The 12,189-nt window shown below is 34.8% G+C and overlaps 1 protein-coding gene across 3 annotated transcripts in view; it reads right to left on the bottom strand.

The window, feature by feature from the left end:
* Positions 1-4,542: 4,542 nt before the first annotated feature.
* The window catches only part of PPM1A (protein phosphatase, Mg2+/Mn2+ dependent 1A), a 47,765-nt gene continuing 40,118 nt past the window's right edge, over positions 4,543-12,189 (bottom strand). For all 3 annotated transcript variants that reach the window (XM_017533928.1, XM_037740427.1, XM_017533929.1), the window contains exon 6: positions 4,543-11,153. In XM_017533928.1, coding sequence (XP_017389417.1) covers positions 11,124-11,153 — 30 coding nt within the window. In that variant the 3' untranslated portion in view covers positions 4,543-11,123. The remainder of the gene's footprint in view (positions 11,154-12,189) is intronic.

Genomic DNA, 12,189 nt, shown 5'->3' with positions numbered 1-12,189 from the left:
GCAAAGGACACCAAAAGCAGGCTTTTTCTTAGGGATGCACTTTGCCTAAACCTCTCTCTTGACCCCTTAGGGAATCTCAGTGCAAAGTTCCTCGCAAGAACACTATCATCACTGGTCTCTGCTGCCTTCTCTATGTGATGCACACCTGTTTTCTCTGGTGGAAAACTCTACTTAGCTCTGCTTATGGAAATTGAACCTTACCTTCAAAGATAGGTGGTCCCACTCCCCCACAGATACAGGAACATGGACCGCCTCCTAATTATGAGCCCTTAGAATATGAGACCATTTCGTGTGAGCCAGCCTCTCTGCTATCAACATTCATCTCAAATAGCCCAGTTGAAATAAGACTATGTATGTCTCCTGGCAAACCAGAATGCCAATCTCATCTACAGATAACACAGATGCACAATCTTCTTCAGTCATCAAATACACATTGGAAATCACAGCAGAGAGTAGGTTGTTCACAAATATTCTGGTTTGTTCTTTCAGGTTCTCCTGAACTGGCAGTGTGACTTGCCTTGGCCAATGAAACAATTCAGGTAGGAAGAACAGCCAGAGCAAGTGCCTGTAAGACCTCAGGGCTTGAATGGGACAGGCACGTTCTAAGGTCAGCCAGAAGACCAGCACATCTAAAGCACAGTGAAGAAGGTGAGTTCAAGAGGTCACAGGGACCAGATAAGATACTGGGCTTTGCAGGCCACTGTAAGGACGTTGGCTTTCTGAGTGGCAGGGATTTGAGCAGAGGAGTGACATGATCTGAGCAGGGACAAAGAAGATGCAGGTATTCACTGAGGATGAGGGGAGCGGTTACTTTTAGTTGAACCTTCCAACTTAACCGTCACTGCTGAAGGATTTTTAAAGCTTCCCAGGTCACTCTACCTTGCTGGCAGGTTGAGAACCACTGCTTCAGAGAAGCAGGGAACCAATAACAAAGGGGAAATCTGCAATCCTTTATTTTAAACCTCATTTTAATTGCTTTCCTAATCAAACCTATAAGTGACAGCTGGCAAGCGAAGATGCATTATTTCCCTCCTCCCCCTAACCCAGCCCCTCTGGAGGGGAAAGTTAAAAACATAATGGGGGGTCGGGGAAGAGACATGACTAATTTTCTAACCAGTGATGCATTAGAGACTGCTATAAAACATAAGGATGCTTTATAAGGTGCCTAAATTAATTTCATTCTGAATTTCATAAAAATATAATTTTCCTTTTAAAAAACATACCTTTTCACACTTTAAAACAACACTCCTTTCTTGCTCTTAATATTGATCTCCTTTTCTCCCCCTCTTCCACCTTCCCTTTTCCTCCCTTGCCAAATAGAAAAATACCAACTTCATTAAATGACTTTTGAGTTAAAGAAAATCACATATTCTAAGATTAAAAAGTACAATCATTTTCACATATTCAAATTTTTATAGCCAAACAAAGGATTTTTGAACAAAAGTGACAATCAGTCCAAGAAACTATCAAAGATAGTTCCAAGAGATGCAGAAAACCAACCACATGATCTTCAAAAATTGCTACTGTATTCTTCCTGATCTCAAATTATGGAGACTTGCCCTCCAGGAAGTTTCCTCCTTGGAGCCCTGCTCCTCTTGGGATGAAGCTTTTACTGACACTGCGGTCCTGTCAGATGCCAAATCCATCTGGTCCTGAAGCAGGGAAACCTCTGAAGTCAAGTTGAACCAATAACACTACTGACAGTCACTGTAGAGTTGACTTTGAACAAGGATATTTATACATGCATATGTAATACACTTAAAACCAGACTGCCATTCAACAGTCTGGCCCATTCGATAGGTTGCAAAAATCAGGACAGAGCACATGGAAAACAAATCCTTTACAAAATTCGAGGAGGCAGAATTTCATGACTTACTTTCCCAAGAGTATTTATAGAAGCCCTAAAACAGAATGTGATCTGGGGACCTATATATTTAAAACGAAAACAAAGAAAGCAACAACAAAAAGCAAGCATCCTGATTTCAGATGTAAAAGTAAATTCCAAGAAGGGAGTTTCTTTTCTGTGATCTAGGCACAAAGCAGTTTTATTGGTCTTATAATGCTAAGACCACTTTCATTTTATTAAGGATCATTGCAGTACGATATCTGTCTGTTAAAATGCATCAGGAAAGGTGAACAGTGATAAAAGTCAAATTTATACCAGGTACATGAAAACCTATTTGCTATGCCTAATAAGTTTAAAAAGTCACTTATGTGCCTCCACTCTATCCAATCACTAGAATATTTTGTTAGAGCTGTTCTGGAAACTTTTAGTTAAAAAACCCTTTCAGCATTGTTAGTAAGCAGTTAAAAGTTCAGTGGCTAAAATAATTGAGATTAGCTCTGCTCTTATACAGTGAATCTTCGCAAAAATATTTTCTTCATTAAATATTAATAGAACCAAATACACATTCGAGACTGTCACACTGAGAATTAGAATCAATTATGCCAACTTCATTAAATGACTTTGAGTTAAAGTTGAAGAAAATCACATATTCTAAGATTAGAATACTGGTTTCAGTATGCTAATGTAAGATACACATCTAATCCCTCTAACCCAGAACAGTTACACTCTTCCAGCAAATGCTTTGATTTTAAAATACTAGATAATTTTGCTGTTACCAAGACAAACATAGAAAGTAAAATACAAAAAAAAAAAAAACAAAAACTTTAGAAAAGGTGCAGCATGACCACAGCCTAAGACAGTTTAACACTTAGAAAAAAGTTAGAGCCCTCAGTTACCTGTAAGAAAGACTGCACTATAAAGAACATTTATGCTCAGAGAATTACTCAGTGATGTCTCTAAGTCACAGACTAAATTGGATCCACATGTCAACATCCTAATAAAATATTAGAAAGGAACTCTGTACTCAATTATGTAATTCAAAATAAATCCTTAAAATCATTTCTCCCATCTTATCTTTAGTTTTTATTATATTCCTGCCTGAACACTTAAATTCAGCATCCTTTCCTTTCCAAGTCACTGCTGGAATAACATTTCTCATACTGCTGTTGACAGTATGAGGTGCTTGAGCACCTGTATAATTTTGATTTGTATGTTATCAAGCCTGACATTTGGAAATTTGTCCAAATATAATATAGTTTTTCTTTAAACCTTTTATCCAGTTCTAAAAAGACTTATAGAGAGGAATACCAAATACTGACTTGCAATGATCGTTCAAGAATAACAACTAATTTCAGAAACAAATTAAACTAGATAAAACAGCCATTTTTGTAGATCAAAAATCAAAATATTATAAAATTTTGCTAGTTCAGATTGATTTCTGGAAAAACTTTTGTGTAGCTACAGAGAAAGCCATAGAGGAAGTGCTTTGGTCTGGAAGACAGAAGCCTTTATCTAAACTAACACAGAAACATGTTGAATGTTAAGCTAATTCACTATTTAGGCACTCTGAATCACCTTAGATAGGATATCAGAGGAAATACATATAACTGTCATGTAAACAACAGGCAGCCAGCAGAGCCAAATCTTTTACCAACACCTGGTAAGTTGTTGGTTTTGTGGCAAACAAGCAAAGTTCTAGAGGGCATGCAAACCAATTTCCCAGAGTAATTCATCAAAAAAAATACTGTACTTTTCAACTACAATAAAATTTGACTTGATGTGAAGTTTAATCTATTAAGTGATGGGAAATTTAATTTGAACTATTGATGAAAAAGAGAAGGGCACTCCAATATTAGTTTCTCAGTAAAAAATTAAGAAAAAAAGAAATAAAACAACTTAAACTTGCTTCCACATTCAAAAGAAAAGCTCCAAAGGGGCGGGGGGGGGGGGAACCCAAACCCAAAAAACCCATGAACAAAACTGCATGATCCAATTTGACAAGTGATGAGCTTCCACTTACATATAAATCAAATAAAACTTTATGTGCCTTACTTTACTTAGTTCTAAGACATTTTACCTTTGGTCATGAAGCTTCATTACTGTTCTATTACACATTTTACAATAAAATGAGCTCTAGAATTTCACTTTTATTAACAGTTCAACTCTAAAATTCCTTTAATTATGGAAGCCATGACTAGAACCACTTAAACCTGTAAGTCACTTTCAGACATGAACACAGGATATAATATAGCCAATGATCAGAATTGGCAGAGGAAATAAACACCTTTCTGCATCCTAAAAACACACGTGCCATTTTGAAGCAGGCACTATACCACAGATACTAGGTGAGGAAGTCCTTTCCCAGACCACTCCCAATTCCCGATTTCAACTCTTCAAAGGGGTAATCATCTATTGGAAGACAGACAAATGGGAATGTTTTTTACCAAAGAGAAACTACTCTGGCTTCTTTATTTCTGGAATGTTTCATGACAAAAACCATCAACTCAAACTTTCTGGCTTTCAGTAAACTTCCTAAAATTAGGAAGGGACAAATCTAGTTCAAATTCGATCAGATTTATCTCTCAGTTGAAAAAAACAATTCTTTTAAGGTCTTCCAATAGCTAAATTCAAATTTTCCAGGTTTCTTAGAATAAAAATGTTGCTTTCAGTATTAAACAATCATAAATACACACACATTATGCAATTGCCTGTTTATTTAGTGGCACCAGTTTTGCAAACTAGAAATTATTTCTACTTTCATCTAACATACAATCTGCAACCATTCACAGGCTGAATGCAATTTTTCAATGAACTTGAAAACAAACAGTACATTCTCAAAGTTAGAACTGAATTCACATATTTTCTTTGGACCAGGAAATAATACATAATACAAAATATACATTTATGGAATTTCTTTAAAAGTGTGGATCACATAAACTGCAAAGTGAGTGAGTTACCCTGGAGAATTTTGTTACACATTGTGTTTAAGAAAAATATTTCTGCAATTATATTAGTCTTAACATTTATAGAGTTTAAAAAATGAATCTCTATATAATGCAACATGCTTTAAACATGTACACGTCTCTCCACTCATAACATTTATACAAATTAAGTGATATAACTCATTTCAAGAGTGAAATCAATCAGTATTGGGGCATGTCACTATAAACAAGATATTTTCCTGCAGATATGCAATTAAGTTGGTAAGGGATAACCAGGTAAGACAATGGTTTCTATGTTTCAGAAGTCCCACAAATGGGAATTAAATAAGCTGTAATTAAACATCTAATTTTGGCAACAAATACAAAACTCTAAGTTTGTTTCATTGTACTTACTGTATTTTAGAAATCTCATTAACCCTGTGCATTGGTGGTGGCTGTCCATGTTGGAGGCTATTTTGACATCCTGAATTAGTAAGTAAATACCTAATTCCTTAGAATATGTAATGAATTAAACATTTAATGAATTCTAAAATACTAGAAAGCTCAAAATCTTAAAACGTGGAGTGAGATCTGAGAGGTAAATGTGTGACTTGTTAACATAGTATATCTGCACTATGGAGGCCAAAAATGTTCCAGATACATTGTTTCTGTTTTACTGCTTTTCTGTTGAATTTCCAAAGTGGCAAATCTTAGAGAAAGACATTAATCTCCAAAACCTCTGAATACTATGTTTTTTTCACCTTTTAATCACTTTTCCCCTCCAAATATATATATATATTTTTAAGTGTATTTTAATGTCAGATTCACCCCTATCTACCTCATCTGTCTTGTCAACAGTGAAACAATTTCTTAAAATGGACTCAAGTTATTTACATGCCCTTGAAATATATTTATGGGCTTCACAGGAAAAGGGATGATGCTTTATTGTACTTTAGAACAGGCTCTTAACTGGGGACCCATGAATCACTACAATATTGTAAACTTTAGGGAGATATGTATATTATATATGTATTTTCCTGGGTAAAGGAGTCCCTAGGATTCATCAGACTCAAAGGGCCTGTGACCCCAAACGGTTAAGAAACATTGCTAAAATGAATTTGTGCCATTCACCGTACCTAATTAGGATATAATTAATTTTGTTCCGCAGCTACCCAATCTCTTACATCAATTTAACTTATTTTAGATAGTACTATACAAATGCAAATGTTACTAAATGTCTTATACTGGATCAGAAGGACTATGTAAAAGAAAAAATGAAAACTCTAAACAATTTTTCTAAACATTTAGTTTAATGAGAAAACCATTCATCGAAAATTGGGTTTTGGAGCAATGAAAAGAAATGAAGGGTTGGGTTTTGCAGGGAAGAAACATTGCATTAATTCTTCTTAGCTGTTTCTATGCTGAAGAATCAGTAACTTTTATTTTCCTTGCTAAAAAAATCAAATTATTGGAAGCAGCAAAGGTTGATTCTTGCTAGTTTATGTGACACAATAGTTCTTAAAAATTTACAGCCATGTACAGGGAAGACTCCTATCGCTTTTAAAACAAATAAGAGTAATTCTTCTCTATCTATCCCACTGCCATTTCCCCATTCCTCCATCTCCCAAGTTTTCTCATTTTCAGCCCAGTTTAACACAGTATTAACTGGCCTTGATGAAGTAATGCACTAAGCTTTCTTGCTCAAGAAAATGGAATTGGCCTGTTTCTGTTTGAAAAAAGAGAGAACACCAAGAGGAAAGCAGAGGAAATGAGGACAACATTTTGTGCAAAATAAGGAAGAAAAAAATGACAACTCTGTTGTTATATCAACTTAAACATCCTTTTTCTCCATCTCATAAAAATGTAAGTTGTCAACTGCAATTTCAATACCATCTAAGTTTTTCTAATTAGCACTCTTACCTGCTAGTAATATAAACAGGAAAGCAGTGACAGCAGAAGCCACTATCTTAATATATAGAACAATTGAAAGGGAAAGATCTTTCAACAAAATTAGAAAATGTTCATTTGACAATGAGTTGGAACCAATGCCTCTCATCATTTCTATTGAGTGTTTTGACTATCAGTAATAACATTTAACTGAGACTTATTATTTTGATCAACAAAACAATACAGTATTATACACTTTAAAAATGTATTCTTAAATATTTCAAGCATATTCCAAGGTAATATACAATTTAAAACATATACAAACCAAAACACATGGCACATAATTGAAGGAAATAAGATCAAATTAGGCTTCTAAAATTTTGAACTCTAAAGAAGGCTTCCTAATACCTAAAAGAAAAACTAGAAGACTAGATATTCAATTAAAAAATGGTAATCTCACTAGCAATGTCTGTGAGCAAAAGTATATAAAACTCTTTAAGGTCCCTTAGCAAAAAAAAAAACCTAAAATAAGAAAACAGTTATATACTAAAATATTTACACATCTTTTCTAATACAAATCCTAATACAATACTGTACAAACAGCCAAGTTTGAAATAAAAGTATATACCATGAAATTAAAAATTAAAACAAAAAAAATGGAGAAAAAAAGCAGTACCCAATTTCATCAGTTCTTTCAGAAATCACAAGTTGAACTCCTAGATGAGTTTGTCCAATAAAGATGGGCAGTGAAATTATTTTAAAATGTTAAAACACACAGTAATCATTTGGCTAAAATTGGATATTAACAATGTCAGTGTGTTACAAAAACACAGAGTTCTACTTAAGATAAATTTAGCTAGAGATATTTACATTTTTAAATGCCTTAAACTCAAACCCCACCTGCATTTCCATGGCTGGAGAATCTTCAGAAATCTACCTATTCCTCTGAGTTACTGCTGTCAGCAGGAAGAATAAAGGCCGTTCAATAAATGCAATCAAGCATACTGAATGGGCTTAAGCCACTTCAGTCCCATTTTATCCTTATGCTAAGCAAAATTTTCTTCTGAATGATTTTTAATTTTGGAGAGAAGAAAATAAACTGGAGATGAGTTTTCAGGTGAGTAAAGGAAGTATGAACAAACTCCTTAGGGGAGAAGCCTGCCTTGATCAGCTAAGTACCTGGTAGATAACAGGTGGGCAATAGCTTTTTTTTTTTTTAATGAGTGATCCGGTTATATTACTAACATACACTAGATTATAAATTCTGCCCAAATGTAAACTTGAAGCCAAGGATCTACTCATTTCTTTACAGTCCCAAGGTGCGTGTTTTACAGATAATACTTGAAACATTTTGTAAAACTGAGTTACTAGCTGAATTAATCTATGGTCATATGGATGATTAATATAACTACTGCTGTAATTCAGATTACTTGAATTATATAACTAATTTATTACTTAATCCAAATTTCTTAATGTTGACATTAGTATGAAAAATTAAGTGGCTAGAGCAGCTGCATAAGTACTCTAGAAGCAAGTTAATATACTATAAAGTAAAAATATGTTTGACATATTTCTAAAGCTGAATTATCACTTTGAATTTTTAAAGTAAATGCTAATATTGAGAACTGCTTCTATTATCTATAAAAGTATATTCCCAAGAAAGTGGAAATTAGGAGATTCTACCCTGTTAAAACAATGAAAGATCAGTGAAATGTTTTAATGTTAGGATAAAACAGAGTCTGCTATACAAAATGTTATTTCCTATTCATAGCAGCAAATAAAACATTTAAATGATAGAAGTATATTTTGAGTACTACATTATCATTACACAAGAACGTTTTCCCTCCAAAGAACAGAACACATCAGACATTTTTGAGGCATTGCCCTGAGATGCTAATTAGCACAAAAAAAGGGGGATGAAGGTGAAGAATTTAAGTGGTACAAGAATGAAGTGCACAATAGAGGTGCAAAAGTGCCTTTAAAAAGTATGATTGGTTTCCCCCACCATTACCTCCAGGAATCAAGAATACACACAGTCTGCTGTTATAATGTAGACTTCCTTCCTGCATTTTTATAGTAAACAAATTATTAGTATGGCAGTGCTGATTCATGTGGAAAAGATTTAGTCATCTTAGATCACTCAAATACAGTTTTCTCTCACTTCCAAGCCTAATTTCAATAATAATTTTGAGAGGAATATTTTAATTTTCTGTTTTTTGTTTAAAGACTAAAAAAAAAAGGCTCTAAATATGCTGTTATGGTTTGAAATATAGCTTTCCATCACATACTCTACTTGTGATTTAAGTTTCGCATCTCAAAAGATTACACAGTCCAGTTCAAAGTTTTGCAATTTCTGGAACTAAAATTGTCAGTCTTCTTAAAAAAATTAAGGAACTGGCTTGTTACAACAGGGATTTGGCTTTTCAGTACCAGTATGTCTGGTAATCAGGCTATACTAAAAGCACTGGTATTCATTAAGTGCACATTTAGATGCTTGCAAAGCCATAACTTAGAACAATATCATACTTTGCACTCTACCACAGACTGACATTAAGTATTTATTGTAAGTATGGAATCGGTTCTCTAATTTCAACTGATATGAGTGTCTAAATATAAATAGTACTTCAGTTTTTCCTCATTCATGCTGGAATAAGATATAAATTAAATACAATTAAGTTACATTTAGTCACTTCACAAAATAAGAGGGATAATGAAAAGATTTTGCTGGTATATAACTACTTAAATCTGAGATAGTTCACATTACTTTCCCCACTACTCCCCTAACTTTACATTAATTGTAAGGCTATATATACAAATATGTTTATTTCCAAGTTAGGGAAAAAACAAATGTAACAAAATGGACTATGCTAGTTTTTATACACAAAGTTTTGATTTTGTATTCAATGTTGTATTTTTAGGCTTACATTTTAATAGTTTTCTAGTGGGAATCTGCCTACTGAATAATTAAATTACATGGTGATAAATACAATATTCAACCTAAGGACTCCAAAATACAGAAGGGCACAAACAGTACTCTTTTCAATGTGACAGATTTTAAAACTTACTTTCACATGCTTAATCGGAGGAATTTAAGCCTAAATTAAATTAGGTTATTTTTATATCTACAATTCCTTAAGCTTTGAAAGTTATTTGTAAAGGCCAACGGCTAAATATTATCAACATGCTATATTTCAAATCACAAATACATCTTAACCACTTGGATTCTAAAGACATGGGCCAATTTAAAATCACAGGCAAACACACACTCACAAACACACACACACACCTACCATAGAGTGTTAAGATTGTCAAACTTTGACAATTATTATTTTAATTAAACAGTAGGTAAATCCAAGCTGATACACATCTTAATGAAAATAAGCAGCCCGAAAGAAACCAATTTAAAAAATAGATCAAGAAACAACCGAGACTTAAACTTTTTAGTTTTCCTAATAGAAGGAAACAGTTTCATCTATGCCTTGAGTAACAGTGTTGTCCAATTAAAAGAGACTAACATCTTTCCCTATGAGAAACATCTCATTAAAATAGCACAGTGTTTTAGAAGGCCGGGGTAAAAGAGGAATTACACATACATAATTAAAATTCTTGTTTGTTAAATCAAGCTTTATTGATAAAATGGAATTCAGAATATCTTACTAGGAACAGCAGCAGGCCCAGCCAATCATGATAGCAAAAATGTGGCAGTTTCCTACTATATGTAGGAAGCTGCTGCTTATCAATTAGTAATTAAATGTAAGGACTTGTAAAAGAGGTGCAAAGAAACGAGGCATTTTAGCCCCAAGATTGAGATTCGTAGGAATATACTGTATTATTTACCTGCAATACTCATGGAAACAAGGAAGGAACATCCTGAAAGAGTTAAATGAAGGGACTGGCTTTATCAACAATGCCAACTCCCCTACCAAGAATATTTAAGATAGTTTTCAGTAACTCCTTGGATGTTCAGCTTTGTAAGATTTTGAGATTATTTTCCATAATTGTGCACATTTGAGAGTCTAGCTGATGTGGCTGCTGCTCTCCCTGTTCCAACCCCAAGTCCAAACACAACATGACTTAAAAGGGCTATATATCTGTTGCATCACACAATAAGCCAAACATTTCTTGTAACTGTGATTTAAAGCAGTTCATAATTAAATATGAGCATTTTGTACAAGGACAATTACACTTTACAAAACAAAACAAAATCATACAACAAAAATTGCTGGAGTCTGATTTACAACATGAATTATGGTTTGAAATCACGTTTACATAAGTCTCAAATTNAAAAAAAAAAAAAAAAAATCAGTTCTGGGCTAGCTGTTGTACTGCTGAAGTTCTCTGATGTAATCATTCTCACCCATGTCATATCCCCTTCCTTAAAGTTGAGGATGGATGTTAAAAGGTTCAACAAAGTTGAGCTGTACTCTCCTTTGGAGGTGAAGGTAAACTCCATGGCTAGATGAGCAGTTTTACCACATATCATCAGTTGATGCAGAGTCCTTTATAAAAGGAAGCAAAACAAGAAACAAAGTTAAAATTGAAAGGTGCCAAAATACACCATACTTTCTGGATAATGCAGAAAGATAATGTTCTGTAAAGATGACTTTTAGAACATAAATGTTTTTAAAAATATGTCAGTATACATGTGTATATGTGAAATACCAATGTTTAATCTGTTCAAAGAATTGTTAATCCTTTGTTTTGTGTTTGGAAATAATCGAAATATGCTTTTATCGTGAGGCTGATCAAATGTATTATTACATCAATAAATGTAAAAAATTGTTTTAATGAAATCCAATATTGTTTTAGAATACCACTTTTGAAAAAAGTGTATGGAGATGGCCGAATAGGAACAGCTCCGGAGTGCACTTCCCAGCAAGAACAGCACAGAGGGTGAGTGCTCACTGCATTTCCAAACAAGTTTTCACTGCCCACAGACTAGGAGATTCCCAGGCCGAAAAACGCCACGAGTTCTCAGCGTGGCGGTTTCGGCTGGTGCCAGGTCGACACACAGAAACACACAAGTCTGGGCGGCTGTTTTGACTGGTGCCTGGAATGCCTGGGAGACAGAGCCGCCCATTCAGCTGAAAAGGAGGGGGCAGAGACAGCGAGCCAGGTGATCTGGCTTGGAGGATACCACCCCCACAAAACAATCAATTTGAAAAGCTCTAGACTGAGAGTTTCGCAGCAAGCGCAGCTGGACCCAGGACAGTCCAGCTCAGTGGGGGGAAATGCAACCACCACTACCAAGGCAGTCTGCCACTACTGATGCAATTCACAGAGCAGCTGTGCAGAGGCTGTGGCAGCTCAGCAACGCCTCTGCTGGCAGACTGTGACTAGACTACTCCGTGCCGGGCAGGGCATCTATGAAAACAGGCAGCACCATGCCAGGAACTTATAAATAAAACCAACCTTCCTAGGACAGAGCACCTGAGAAAAAAGGAGGTTTTGAGTTCAGCTGCAGCAGACTTAAAGGTACCTACCTACCCAGCAGCTCTGCACGGAACAACAGAGCTCCCAGCACAGCACTTGAGC

Source organism: Cebus imitator, unplaced genomic scaffold (genome assembly GCF_001604975.1).
Source record: "Cebus imitator isolate Cc_AM_T3 unplaced genomic scaffold, Cebus_imitator-1.0 Scaffold83, whole genome shotgun sequence".
Lineage (NCBI taxonomy): Eukaryota > Metazoa > Chordata > Mammalia > Primates > Cebidae > Cebus > Cebus imitator.
Note: the sequence above shows the minus strand (reverse complement) of the source record. Positions and strands in the feature narration are given on the sequence as shown.